Source organism: Maylandia zebra, linkage group LG8, assembly GCF_041146795.1.
Source record: "Maylandia zebra isolate NMK-2024a linkage group LG8, Mzebra_GT3a, whole genome shotgun sequence".
Lineage (NCBI taxonomy): Eukaryota > Metazoa > Chordata > Actinopteri > Cichliformes > Cichlidae > Maylandia > Maylandia zebra.
Window position 1 is genome coordinate 23,051,708 of NC_135174.1, and position 14,876 is coordinate 23,066,583.

At 39.3% G+C, this 14,876-nt stretch overlaps 2 protein-coding genes across 7 annotated transcripts; both read right to left on the minus strand.

The window, feature by feature from the left end:
- Nucleotides 1-1,199: 1,199 nt before the first annotated feature.
- On the minus strand, nt 1,200-6,170 carry si:dkey-21e13.3 (rap1 GTPase-GDP dissociation stimulator 1-A). Of its 3 annotated transcripts, XM_004556681.4 has the most exons (5): nt 5,814-6,165; nt 3,377-3,484; nt 2,777-2,899; nt 2,438-2,563; nt 1,200-2,130 (listed from the first exon to the last, which is right to left on the minus strand). In XM_004556681.4, the coding sequence occupies exons 1-5, from the start codon at nt 5,923-5,925 to the stop codon at nt 1,658-1,660; spliced, it is 942 nt and encodes a 313-aa protein (XP_004556738.1). In that variant the 5' UTR covers nt 5,926-6,165; the 3' UTR covers nt 1,200-1,657. The 3 variants fall into 3 exon arrangements, with proteins under 3 accessions (XP_004556738.1, XP_012776069.1, XP_076743771.1); XM_012920615.3 differs by lacking the exon at nt 3,377-3,484 and having other exon boundaries at nt 5,814-6,170; XM_076887656.1 differs by lacking the exon at nt 5,814-6,165 and having other exon boundaries at nt 3,033-5,807.
- A 1,759-nt stretch (nt 6,171-7,929) lies between these two features.
- Nucleotides 7,930-14,766, minus strand: si:ch73-127m5.2 (uncharacterized). Of its 4 annotated transcripts, none has more exons than XM_004556683.5 (5): nt 14,627-14,766; nt 12,572-13,236; nt 9,167-9,367; nt 8,931-9,060; nt 7,930-8,819 (listed from the first exon to the last, which is right to left on the minus strand). In XM_004556683.5, the coding sequence occupies exons 2-5, from the start codon at nt 12,963-12,965 to the stop codon at nt 8,348-8,350; spliced, it is 1,197 nt and encodes a 398-aa protein (XP_004556740.1). In that variant the 5' UTR covers nt 12,966-13,236; nt 14,627-14,766; the 3' UTR covers nt 7,930-8,347. The 4 variants fall into 4 exon arrangements, with proteins under 4 accessions (XP_004556740.1, XP_004556741.1, XP_076743770.1 ...); XM_004556684.6 differs by having other exon boundaries at nt 12,572-12,716; nt 14,627-14,746; XM_076887655.1 differs by lacking the exon at nt 14,627-14,766 and adding an exon at nt 14,549-14,567.
- Nucleotides 14,767-14,876: the final 110 nt, after the last annotated feature.

The window sequence follows — 14,876 nt, forward strand, 5'->3', positions numbered from 1 at the left end:
GAGAGGCTGCTCATCGCTGTTTCAGTGTGGTAGTGGCTTTCCCAGACATTTCCCCTGAACTTTAAAAGCTGCTTAAAATATATTAATAGTCCAGGAGCAGATATAGTGTCCCTGTAGTTTGAAGCTAAAAGGGTGAAAATACAGGGTAGGTGATATGGTTCAGGAAATCCTGAATAACGTTGAAACAATGAACACATGGCAGAGTGGGTGAGGGAAAAAAAAGAAAGCATAAATATGCAGGTGTTAGACATATCATCGTACTTACAAGAAACATGACCAGGACGCACGAATGGGGAAGAAAGTGTATTTAAGTGACTTTGAACATGGTGTGGTTGTTGGCACAAGACACACTCTCCCACATACTTCAGAAACTGCAGGTCTACTGGGATTTTCTGGCGCTAGGGTTTACAGAGAATAGTCTGAAAAGATGAAACATCAAGTGAGCACCAATTCTCTTGCTGATAAGAGGTCAGAAGAGTGCGAGATTGTGGCCAGCTTATAGAAGCTGATAGAAGGGCGATATTAACTCAGATAACCACTCATTGCAACCAATTTGTGCAGAAGAGTATGACTGAAAGCACAGCTCTGAAGCAGATGGGCTTGAGCAGCAGAAGACCAAATCAGGTGTCACAGCTAACATGAAACTGAGACTATAAACTCACCAAAATTAAAGAGTAGGAATGAGGACTCAATTTGTGCTACGACATTTAATCGTAAGGTCAGAATGTGTCAGTAACATAAAAGCACGGATCCATCTTACCCTGCTTTGGCAGTTCAGATGTTATAATGGTGTGGTAAATATTTTCACTGCATGTATTTGGAACCAACTGAGTATTGTTGTACACAATGGATGTGAAGCTGACAAATCTGCAGGAAGCGCATGATCGTGTTGATACGGACCCAGCACCTTGTTGAATCTGTGCCATGAAGAATTAAAGCATTTGTGAAGGCAACAAGAGGTCCAACCCAGTAATAGCAAGCTATAAATAATAAAAGGGCCAGTGAGTGTACATTTGTAAGAAAAAAAGAGAAAGAAACCCAGTTTATATATTTAAATGAAAAATGGTCTGTTATTATCTCAATTTGCACAATCTTAAAAATTTGCTAACAATGTTTCTGAACGTTCGTTATTCATGCTTGAAAATTACTTTAACAAAACTAATTGTGAAGTTTGACTTCAGTACAGACACTTACACACATAATTTGAAATTATTTTATTATTTAAAGCTTCCCAAAGATATCCAAACGTTCAAAGATTTAGCACAAAGTTGAATTAGCGATAACACATAGGAAAACAACATTCTCAGTATTGCTGCCTTTGAATAGGAATTCACAATTATTTCAAGCACTTGTGAAATGATTCAACATGAAGAGCATCACTATAGAAAGTTTTAGATGTAACGTGATTTATTTATTCTAATCCTTGATTCACTTATTGCCCAAATTTAAACAGCACAGTGTGACACTAAAACAGCAGAATTGCCTAATCCGTGTCGTGACGCATGTAGTTGCAAAAGTTAGCATTTCTGAAAATACACATAAATAAATAGTTCCTTGATTGAACCTTACAAAGTAGATGCAAACAAGAAGAAGAAATCAAAAAATTCTGATTAAAGTAAACGGGAAGAGCCCAGAGACATTTGTGTATTTCCAGATTTCAGAGGAAAGTGTGGAACACACGGGTTTTCAGACTTTTTGTCCGTGGAATATTCCTTGTAGAGAACTTGAGCAGCTTGTACAAATTTGAGCAGCTTCCAAAGCTGGAAAAGGGGGACCAGTGAGCAGTCCGTTTGTTCCCATGAAGGTTCCAGAAAGAGGACGAGCAGCGCTGGAAAACCTCGATGCTGACTGCGTACTGACCCGGCCCCCACTGAGACACACGCACCAGAGTCACAGAAGAGTCAAAACCACAGGTGTGAGGAGAAACGCCGTGAAACACAGACTCCCCCGGCCTCACAGACGCTCCTCTCTCCCACACCCTTCCGGCCTCCTCTGCTAATCCCATTCCACTGATGTTACAGAGGGCCTGAAGGCACACATCCCCCAGGGCCTCCTTATCAGGAAACTGGAGCAGGATGGCAACAAGACGAGGCACCGCACCTTGGCGTAGTAATAGTTGCTGCAGCTTAGCTGAAGGGGAAAGTGAGCACTGAATATTAAATCAATTTATTGAGCCAACTTTATTTATTTACTTTTACATGGGACTTGTTTTAAACAAATTTCCTCACATTGACAGATTTTTTGTAAGTCAAACATTTAGCAGAAACCCTGTTGGCTGCTTTCTATTTTCCATAAAGAGAATGAATAAGATTGTATTTTCTATTTCAGTACTGTTTAACTAAAAAATAAATAAATCCAGGACATTTGATATATAGCATAAAGCAAATGTAAAATGCAGTGTTGAATTTGATAGAAGCTTCAGACTGTGTTAACTTACCGCTATCATAAGACATGCGTGAGACGGCCCTCGCTGCGTGGAAAAGCAATTCTTGGTCTGAACTGGTCAGGACCGACAACAAAGCCGCAACCAAGCCCGTGTCACCAAAACCTTTACGAATCACAGCTGATGGGAAGAAGAAGAAACCTTGATAAAGTGTATTGATAAATAATATACAGTAAAGAAAGAAGACTTTGTACTAGACTAATAACACTTGAAGCAACAGAGAGAGAAAGCTTTCGGGTTCACCAGCAAACCTATAGATTAACATTATACTTTATTTGTATTAAATAATAAACTGTACATAGATAAAGAACAATATAAGCATTGATTACTTACATTCCCTGGCAAGTTCAGCCACTAGTTTTGCAGTCAGCACACTCAGAGGCCCTCTGCTTCTCAGGCTCAGAGCAAGGATTGGCAAGATCCCACTGATCACCACCTGCTCAGCAGCACCTTTCTCTGGACACAAGTGGAATTGCATATTTAAAAATAATTAATATTTTTGACACTACCAACACTTGTTGGATTCCCTTTATATAGCCTTAGAAGAGTTTGTCTCTTAAGAGACTGCATAGACTATATGTCAAGTTACCTGAACTGAATCTTGTAATCTGTTTTTTTGCGTGACCTCTGACGCTTAATTCCCTCTGCCGCCTTCTTATCCTGCTGTTGACTTGCTGGGAGACACAAATATAGCTTAACCTCTTCTTAGTGCTTACAACTGCCTTGCACATCTCGCTTCATGGGGCCATTTCTTATCAGTGTGGTTTTGCGGCCTATGATATAGGTGCTGTTAAATATTCCTACATGTTCGTATACATTGCATGCACCTGTGACATTAACCCCTCATTAGATTTACATCACACACAAAAAACAAACAAAAGGCATCAAATATTTTATATTGCTTTGCATAGTGTTATACCTAAAGGAACTTACTCTTCTCCTTAATGCTGGCCATCACTGTGTTCAAATGGGGTTTAAGCTCATCTTCAATGAGCTCCACACCAAGGACTCTGATAGCGCCTAAGGCATTGTTTAAGTTGTCTGCAGGGGCAATCAGGAAAATGGAAATATTAAGAATTATAAAAGGATGGCATAAGAAATATGAATGTTACAAAGAGCTGGGCAGGGCATGAAACAAAGCACGAGAGAAATAATGTTTTACTGCACTTTGAACAGTAAATATAAGAACATGAAAAAGGTGCTCCTCGTGTAAAACCTCCACACACGAAATCTAGATGTCAGCTTCTTTCTTGTTTACATTCAACTGATCAGCATTTTTTTAAGTACATGCTGAACCATGTCATCCTATGAGAAAAGCTCTTTGAAGCTAAACTTGTGCCCGGTGCTGCTTTGAGTCACATGTTTAGCAGTTATACTGTTTACTGTTTATTAGCATTCTGTTTGTTAATGCTGTTACACAGAAAGAGAAAGCCAAGGATTAGCTTAAAGCAGGAGCGTCAAACTCATTTTACATCAAGGGGCAGACCAGTGAAACCACTGCCTACAGTAATGACCTAAAGAATTCCTCCAATTGGTTCTGTCTTTCTTTACTTAGAAGTCTATAGACAAAAAAAGGACAATATGTCTCAGCTTTTCTGCGTTATAAAGAAATGCTGCTGTAGTAAATGTTTTTTAAATCCATCAACAAGACTCACTGGGCGAGTAGTAATAATAAAAAAGCTTTTATTTTTCTAAAGTAATGGTTTATCTGTTACTTACTCTTACTTACGGTCTTTGTCAGTTAGAAGACAAAATAAATGTAAAATAAAAAGTAAAATAAATGAAAATACAGTTTATGCTCTTCTTCTTTAAAATTTCTATATTTTTACAGAGTTATCCAATAGGCCAGACTGGACCATTTGGTGGGCCCTAAGTTTGATATCCCAGACTTAAATAAATCAAACACAACGATTAACTCTGAACAAGCAGTGTCTGCATGGTGATATTTGATAGCAAGCAATACACGTAGGTGAGATTTTGGATGCTAAACTACAAAGATGGACAATTTAAAAGTTAGAGCTAGATGGAAAGTTGTGGGACTGTGATTGGAGAAGGTTAGGGTCAGGTTTGTACCAGATGTACAGGATTCTAGTTAGACCAACAAAGACAGTGCAAAGTTAAAAAAGCATAAAACATTTTCCCTAGATACAAAAAAGACATAAAAATGATGTTTAAAAAAAAAGGTAAGCCAAGTATTAATAAGTAGGATGTATTATATATAAAATTCAGAGAATTAGGGTCAGTTTTGTAAGCTCTCATATATATACAATGTCAAAAGTGTTACTGTGTTTTTGTAAAACTGTATGTAAAAGGATGTCTGGACAACTACTGAGGATCAGCATCAAAGCTTACTAATCACAAGAAGATATTCAATAATATAATATAAATCTTTCATAAGAAGAGGTCTGCCATCCTTACCGGTTATAGCCAAACAATTTGGATTTGAAGTTAGTTGAATTTACTAGACAACAGTCAAATTTGTAGAATACTAATATCCAACTGCACGACCTGCTGAACTTGCATTAAAGGTTTTGTTGTGTGTATATATACACTAGTATCGGTATATAGCCTGCATATACTTGTGCAAAGCAGAAAAAACAGAGTTAACGAAACAGTGCTGCAGTAGAAGCTTGGCACACCTCACTGCTAACTAATCAAATCTGATTTACACTCTCTTCTGCTGTGGCCATCAGTTCATGTTTGGATACAAAAAACATTGTTTGTACAGAAAAGATGATCATTCACCAAGTATAAAGCTTCGGTTAGAGTGTTGCTCTTGTAACATAACTGTGATCAGACACATTTCAGCTTTGTTCTCACCGTGAAATCCATTTAAATGAAGACGTAATGGAGTGAAGTTATCATGCATATAAACTGTATTACCACACAGCAGTGATGTAAATGGAAACAAATCGATGCCATTGTTGTTCATGGTTGTGCACTATGAAGCTCAGACTTGAGGGTTGTGCAACTGTCACATTGCACAGGAATTAACAACAAAGACTGGTTGGACTGATGAAAACACATGTTGAAGAACAGGCTGAACATAGCATTGCCAGTTAAAAATTGTTTTATGAAAATTGGAATGGCCCTTTACAAATTCATAGAAACTACAGGAGAGCTTGTTGGTTTGAATCTTATCTTAGTTATAAATACAAAAAAATTTATTTCAAACAAGACAGCTAACATCTACCTAAGTGCAGACAGTTTTATGTGAAGCACAAAAACAACAACCACCACCATGCAGGTGCTATTCCCTATTGTTAGTGTTGCAATCACAACAACATCAAAAGCCAATATCTACGATCTGTGACTTCTAACAATTTTCTTTACAGTGTAACATATTCAGTCATGCCACTCTTCTACTCACCATTTGGTGTGTAAGGTTGCAGTCGACTGGATCTGTTTTTGTCCCTCTGGGAATGCATGTGTTTGTGTGAGAGGGGCACATTGGGGTGCCCCATTGTGCTCCGTGCTGCCATCTCTGGACCAGTCGTACCTATCTTAGATCGACATGTTTCAAAATGCACAGCACTTTTTAAAAGCTGTCGTCTTTTTTCTTTTAGTGCCGTATTTTCGAGTCATTAGCTGCTGCTTGGAGGACCCCCTATTTCAACTTACACATCCTTTTGACGACAGTGTATTTCATACCTCCCTGCACTGTTGCTTTTTTCCCTCTATTTTCCTACAGGTCTATCTACTCTGGCTTCCTTGTGCTCCAGCTGACTCTGTGTTCCCTGTCAGGGTTAATACAGAGCAAATCCTCACTAAAGCTGTTCTCTCTTCCACTCACCACTTGTGGATGTGTGTGCGTGTGCACTGTTAAGGTATTAGCACTTGGCTGACTCTGCTGAGTGTATTTCTATACTCCCGTAATGCCTTTCACCTTCTATAAAAATCCAAGTCAAAACAGCACAGACATATGGACATCTGTTCTTGTATACAACCTTATTATTAGGCGTAATTTTTCCCCATTGTGTCAGTTTGGATTAGAATTGAATCTGATGAGTTTATTACAACAACAACAGGTGAAACGCACTGAAAAGCAGTTATTCATCTGCTTATAAAACAAGATTCTTTTGAGAGGTTTGAGTATTTATGTGGGTTTGACTTTGGCTAGTACAGCTTTTCTAAATGTTGCTGCAGACAGTGCACTCTGCCAATTTGCAAAAACTGCTTTTCTGGATTTCAAGGAACAGGGTGAAGAGTACAACAAACTGCATCTATGCAGGGTGAACCCTCCCCTGCCCTCCGGTGCCAGACACCACTGGATGGGACACGAAATAGGTCAGAGTTGAAATAGCCTCAAAATGGGGACCTACAAAAATGTTAAGCTGGTGGTTATAATTTTGTTTTCAATCTTTAATCCAACTCTGGCACTCCAATTCTTCTCTATTAACTGATTATTTTAAACTAGATTTATATCCTCCCATGTACAACCAAATCAGCTCAAGCAGTGGGGTCTCCATTAGTGTCTGGCACCATTGGTTGCAGGTATTTTGGGATGTAGGGTGGTGCCACCCCAATCTGAGTTGGTTGCTTTGGCTCTTTGATATTTTCCTGAGCAGTTTTTTCAGCAGTGGTGGGCATTAACCCGCTTACCCATCATCAAATGCAACTGCCATAGCAGTGAGGGGGTGGGTTCAGACAGCAAGGCTGTTTAAACAGGTAGGGTGACAACACTCTAGGTTTCCCAGATGAACTTTAATATTGCAGCTGATAGGGGTATTTAAAGCCTCTGTCAGCTCCTGCTCCATTTATGAGATAACAAAAAGAACAACAGAAGACAATTCTTAAAACTAGATCATCCTGTTTTACTCAACTCAAGTAAAAACCTCTATTTCCAGTATTCTAGTACAGACGTGAAAATCTAAGGAATAAATACAACATTAAAACAGGAGACAATGTACCACAAGCCAAAAAAATATAATCTACATTTGATATTATCCATGTACCAGATGTTCTGTTGACTGAAAAAATAATGTATGATTGGATTCTAACTGATACCAAGAAACAAAACCTGTTACTGAAGCAGCAAATGATCAATTTAAAAAGATATCTGGAGATTTTGGAAAATGCACTTATTGGCTTTCTTGCAAAGGCTGAGATGACATGACTGACACCACAGCTGTATCAGGTACACAGTAAACATGCAGCAGTTTCACCAGATTGCCTAACTTAGCACAGAAAGTGGAAACTGTTTTAAAAAAGTCCATCCAAATGAAACAAAACATAAGGTTAAAGCCATATTTCATTTACTTTGCTTTAATAAAAAAAAAACAAAAAAAAAAAACAACAAAAACAAACTATTGCACAGAGTGCCATGAAAACTTTGTCTTGTCACACTTGTTTTTGTGCATGGATTGAACAAATGATAGAGGGGGTTGTTAAATCCTATTGTGCCCATTTTCAGCTACAGTATTTCTTATTTCATGACTACTACAACAGCCTTAAAGAATTCACAGCTATCCTACCTTTGTCTTGAGTTTCTGCTCTTTGCAAACAAGGTTTTAGCAGAAGGTGGGCGCAAAATATTCAGTGCTTTAGAGTGGCTGAAGCCTGAGCTTTACTTGTAAATATGCTGACCTCTTTATTTTAAACTTTGGGCATGTTAAATATGCACCTTTGAAAAGAAATACATATTAAAAAAAGCCATCAAGCCTGTGTGTATTTCCAGCCTTACTGATAAGGTAGGTTAACCAGCTGTGGCTCTGACTACATATTACAACTTTCTAGAAGAAAGTGAATAGCTCCTTAAAGCCTGACACCAATATGTAACATGTTGTGATGATTTTGCGCTCATTACAGTGGGGAGCTTAATTTACCCCGACCTCTGTCCGATTGCTGAGAATCAGTTTGAACAGCACTATGACTGGGTCTTTATACTTATCATGTGAGCAAGTATCAAACGGGTCCAACTGAACCGAGGCCGCTGGATACAGTCTCGTAACCTACAGACACCAGAGTGAGGACATTACTCTCCACACCATCTGGCTTGCACGGCTCTGCCTGGGTCTCCACAGGTCCAGAAGCTACAGTTTCCTGTCTGATCTTCTTCTTGGCTCTGATTCGACCTTTGGCTTTTGAAATGAGCTTTCCTTGTTCTTTTTCCCCTCCAGACACCTTATGAAGCTTCTCATTGTCCATCGAGCGAGTTTTGCGGTGGCGTCTGCGGACACGGCGCATTTGTGGACCTGAGTCGGCCGGGTCAGATGCTGCGACACCAGACAGGATGCGAATCTGCTGTTCAATTACCATAATAATCATGTCCAGTGCAACATCAAGCATTCCAAGACCGAGGCCATGAGTGACGTTGTCGAATGCACCACTGTTGACTGGGTCCCTAAAACACTTTCTCATATCCTCAAGATGGTTCCTAGGAGAAAAAGGGAAAGTGTTAATGTAAACTGGTCGCTTAATTATGATGTTTTATTTTCACAAGCACAGTAACCATGTTATACAGGACCCACAGTAATGAAAGACATACTTTGTTTCAATAATTTTGGACCAGTGTTGAACTGTATTTGTCTCTGGGATAAGCTGCTTTGCCATGTTGCCATAGTCAATGTAGTCATGGGCAAAATCCTTCATATCGTCACACAGAGCTCTGGTGTCACCTAAAAAATAAATTAACCAAATAAGCAGCCGAGTCTTTCAAACTCATTATCAATTCCAAACATGGCTTTACACACACACGCCACCCCACACACACACACCTCTAACCTTCAGTGAGTTTGGAGAAGGACGAGGATACAGAGGTAGTTGTGCTTGGCGTGAGGCCGAGTACATTAAGTGACTCCAGGAGTGTTTTCTTGCTGGCTGGTCCTCTGCTGACCCGAGTGTACGCTGCCAAAGACCGCAGGGACATCTTTTCTGGAGCCTGCAGACGCCTTTTAATTTCATCATATGAGATGAGATATTTCCCTGAAATTAGAGCAAAACAGAGGGACATAAATCAGCACAGCAGGATTAGAATGAAACAGCATCTGATCAAATCTGAACAGGGAAATTGTTTTTTAAAATCTAACATTTTAAACTGTAAGGGCTAGAATCAAGGAAACATTATACATTTGCTGAATAAATGACTTCAGGGAGCTGTGGCAAATAGAAAGCACAGCCTCTTTGATCTCTAAAGTTTTACATATCAGGATATAGGAAAAATGCTCTGATCCTTAGAGTGTCTTAAAAAATAAGCAAACTCTTAGTTTTTTTCTGGGAATTAACAGTATAAATATTATTAAACCTGACCATTATTAAGTGTGAGCACCTGTATAAAAGCAGATGTTTTGGGAGTTTGATGGTCTGGAGCATTCAGGTGCACGGTAACACAATGCTAAGAAGGAAAGACCTCAGCAACGGTCTTAGAGAAGCAATTGTTAATGTCCATGGAAAGGGTTACAAGGCCATTTTTAAACTGAGCAATCACAGAGTCAACCATAAAGTCAGAGGCGAGGTTATCTGCAAAGCAGCCAAGGCCCAAGCACAGGGGCGAATCTATAGAATGGCCCAAAGTCCTTAGACCTTAACCAAACTAAAATGGTGTGAACCTTAAGAGAGCTGTGCATAAACAATGACCTGCAGACTTTAGTCAACTAAGCAAAGTTGTAAAGAAGGATAGGTCAGAAGTAGGGCTGGGCGATATGGCTTAAAATCCATATCGCGGTATAATTTGAAGCATGTGCGGTAACGATATATATCGCGATATATTCTTTTCTTCTGTATAACGTATTTTACACACTATAAGGCACACTTAAAATCCTTTAATTTTCTCAAAAATTGACATTGTGCCTTATGTATGAATTTTGGTTGTGCTTACTGACCTCGAACCAATTTTATGTTGTACGCGGCGTGCAGAAATCTGTCAAAAATGTTTTAGTACGACTTTGGTAAGCTATGAAGGCGTACCGCTTGATGGATTGCCAGAGCATTACGGCTGCCGAAGTCAGGAGCATTGCGGAGTAATCTGAGTCCAAAATAGGCAAACGAAAACTGCGGCATCACTGAGAGTTAAAAACTGTCTAAATTCTTTCATCTTTAATAAAATGATCAGCGTTGCTGCTTTATCAGGTGTAACAATTAAGTTTAACATCCAGGCATCCATGAAAACAGAATGTTTTAAATTCAATGGAGTGAGAAGTTAGCAGGAAGTTAGCTCGCTAGTTTCCACCTAAACATGATATAGCATGTTCTGACTGAGAGATTAATGAAAAAATTAAAACATATAGCTCTGCTATCACTTCCAACATAAATGAAGACAAAAAAGTAAACAGCAGTGACTTTTGTAGGGTTACTGAAATCAGACTAGCTGATATATAATGATGTCCTACGTGATCGCTAGCAAAACAGCTACGTTAGCATTAGGGCTGCCACAAACTATTATTTTGATAGTCGACTATTCAGATTATTTTTGCGATTAGTCGACTAATCAGATCATGCATCCATTGGACCAGCAGTATCTGCTTTTATATAACTATCATTAGCTTACAGCTTTAAGTGTTTAAGGTCTGTGCTAACTAAAAATAAAGACAAGATGATAGTTTATTAAATTTTAATGAAATTTACAGATTGTTTCAGTGAAGTTTAATAACTTCTTGCTATCTAAAATATAACAGGACACCGGAGTATATTCTCGAGCATCTCACACTTCTGATAATCAGCTGTCTGCTTGATGTTTATTCAGCTGTGTAAAAACTATAACTTTAATTTCAGCCAAACCGATTTACTCAGGAACAAATAAAATACTAAAAAAAGCCAAACAATAACATTTTTAAATTATCTAAGTGACTTATTCATGTTAAACCTGAGTAGCGAAAGACGGCGGTGGGTTTGAAAACGATTTGCCAGGAGTCCAGTGTTCTCACCGGCTCTAGTAAGCCTTGCCCCCAGCTAGCTATCGAGCTAGTGGGTAACAGACGTCTCCGAAAACGTCGGAGCGCTTTTGAAAATATGTGGTGTCTTGATAAACTGAGCAGATATTTGAGGTTTACGCAGTTACATTCTCACCTGAAAATGTTAAACGTTTATTTTGTGACCCAGAAAGAATAATAAGAGTAATATTAAAACTAGCTGCCGCCATTGTTGGAAACTGAGCGGGGCCGCGCTATGAATTCTGGGACAGAGCTACTTCTTCTTCGGGGTTTAACGGCAGCTGGCATCCTTGTACATGCAGTGCTGCCATCTTCTGTTTCAGTCCGTTATTGCACTCTTAAATCCTACTACCTGCGTCTTTTGGGATCTTACAAAGCTTCAAACGACGCGTCGACTATTAAATCAGTCGTCAACGATTTTAATAGTCGACGTAATCGTGACTAGTCGACTAATCGTGGCAGCCCTAGTTAACATAACATTAGCACAGTAAAGCTGAAGAATGAACGCTAACCTTTTTCCACTCGATAAAAGTTAACGTGAGGGTGGTTGGGGACAAATGCAATTGCATAGCAGGATGCTATAAACAGACCAAACTTCAGTCAGGAGAACAACTGAGATAATCCATCCACAATACGAGGTTAGTTATTAATATACTGCAACAACATGGGAATAGAGCAGCTGCGAGAGAATTCAGCATTAATGAATCAATGGTAGGGAAGTGGAGGAAGCGCAGTAATTTGCAGATGATGTTGTTTGCAGTCGCTGCAATGCTTTCGACCAAAACAGGCGCAGCTCAATGACACCATCAACATGCGCTATCACGGTAGAGGGGTATAGTCAAAATCTCTACCGTTGGCCAAATTTATATCGTTTCTACCTTTTCTGCTGCCCACCCCTAGTCAGAAGTCCTCCATAATGATACCAGAGGCTGAAAGTCACACAGTAAGCAACTATTTCAAATTATTGCTGCTAAATGTAGCTCTATAAGCTACTGAATCATAGGGTATACTTAGTTTTTCACTGCTTCAGTATTTTGTTTTAGTTTTTGTTAACACTTAACACAATCTTTCATTTGTATTATTTACATTGTTTTAAGAACTGGTAAGGACTTAATGTTCTGATATGCAAAACCTAAAACTGACAGATAGTGTACTTTCTTTTTACGTTACTTTGCAAAATTTTCACTTCATTGTATTTTACTTGGAGCCATAAGATTGAAAAACATTCAGATAGTGTGATTTCAAACAACTGGCTACTTACGAGCTTTTGATCCTTTCATGTTGGGATCCAGGAGTGATGAAACCTCAGCAAATGCGATCTGGCTAGCGGACTCTGTATTTTCGCTTGAGCTTTGTGGGAGATCCTGATTCGCAGGTAAATTCTCAGTCTGGACTGGGGCAGAAACCTGCATCAGAGGCTGAATATGAGGCTGTATGGTGTTCATTTCCATCTGGTTCTGGTCTAGTGGAGGCTGACCTTGTGCCTGAGGGAGGACTAATGTGCTTTCAGCTAAACCCTGTAGACCCATGCTCCCTTGTGGAGCACTGCCATTTTGCTCTGAAGACACCTGAAATATGCCCATAACTGGCTTTACAACTGTGAAAACCATGTTCCCCTGGTTATCCAGGCTCACCATTCGGGCAGATGGGTCCATGTCTTTGTTGAAATATTACCTTGCTAACTGCAGCAGAAGGAGAAGAGGCTTTAATTATCAGTTCAGATTGCCCTAGAGGCCCATGTAGTGTTACAGTATACTCTTATGGGCTTAAATGGTTATAGTTAAAGCTGATCTCACAAAACAGGAACATATGCCAGCTGACTCCCTTATCGTTCAGGTAAAACCTAAACTTTTACTTTTCCCTTGTTTTGTCCTGCTGTGTGACACTTTTATTCACTCATGGCAACAATACAGCAGAAATGCCATTCTGTAGACAAGAAGAAAAAGATAAATTAGGACATATTAGTCTGTCAGTAAATAGGATAACGTACATTTGCTGCAGTCCACAGAGTTAAATGTACAGGTGAGATGTATTCAAATGACATTTGAATTATTCAAAAAGCAGGAAATGTTCATAATAAACGAAGACTTCTATTGTCATAAAACAAACAAAAACCAACTCAATGAACTGCATTTTTACATGTTTCCAATTTTTTTCTGATTCACAGAAACAGTTTCATTTGTCAGTGTATTTTAGGAAAGTGTTGGAAATAACCTGGTTATATCAAAACTATCAAGCCAAATAATTGTTCAAGACATGTATTAGAAAATTGATTAATGATTGAAATATTCTGAGTGCGGGAGATACAAATGACCTCCAAATTTCCTGGTTTTAGTTTCTTACATGTGATACTGATTATGTTATTTTTGAATGTGATAAAAATATCAGATTTTTAGAGCCCCTGGAAAAATCACAATACCACTTCCAAAGTGCTATAGATGCACATACAGTCACCAGCCACTACATTAGGTACACCTGAGCAACTGCTTGAAGTATAAAGGCAGCTCTGAAGAGAAAAGGGGCTCCAACCCGGTACTAGACCTAATAATACAGAGGCTAATGAGTATATATGTCAATCTAGAGATCTGGGACACAAGGAGACGATTCAGAGAAAAAAGACAATAAGAGAAAAAACAATGCTCTCCTACGTCCAACCATCAACTTGAGTGTGGAAGATGTGGAAAATAAATTATTAAAGGATAAACAAAATGTAAAAAATCTCAGACCTGTGGCTTCACGTACAGTTTAGCAACTGAAAGGACTGCATCATCAGCACGTGCTACACCTTACAACAGCCAAGTGATGGTGCAAGTTAGAGGTCACAGCTCGGCTGCTTTGTGAGAGGAGTCAAATTAAAACATCCATATTTTAGCTCAAAGAGCTAATATGTTTCTGTCCAAGATTACGTAAAACAATTAAACTCATAAGAGCTTTGAAAGGCAGGAACAATCGAGATGAATAAGTTTGAGTCTCGCGCCCACTCGCACGGATGGCCAGCGTTGATGTGCAAACAAGTTTTTTTTTTAAGTAACATAAAGTTTAGAAGAAGTTTAAAAACAACTGATACTTGATGTAGCAACCGCGCCTGACTTTTAAAGCTACCAGCTAAAGACGCCAATTTCATCAACGCGTCCGCATTTAAAGTGTCTAACATTCATCATGGCTGCCTTGCTCCCACTGTGTTTCTCTGTGGGGCGAGCCTGAAACGTTACACAAAGCTGGCGAAACTGAGGCGGACCTTTGCGTTTCTGGACGGGACACACCAAATTCACAAGCCCTAACCTTGGGTGCAACTAGTGACGGCAGTCCCACTCACCGAAATGCCTTCTAGTTTTTCCTAAAAGGACACTGATCCTAGAACGGTCCGCGTCGAAGCCAGCGACATTTTCCCTTCTTCTCTGCAGTTTCTTCAGCGGGTTGCAAATCAGCTGTGTCCACTACCGCCCAGGAGCCGTAATCCCCTCTCTCATTGGTCAACTCACACATCAATCACACAACAAGCGAGTTATTATTGGGCAAGAATGTAGTCAGTAGCCCACAGGGGGCGGTATTTCCGACTCGCTTTT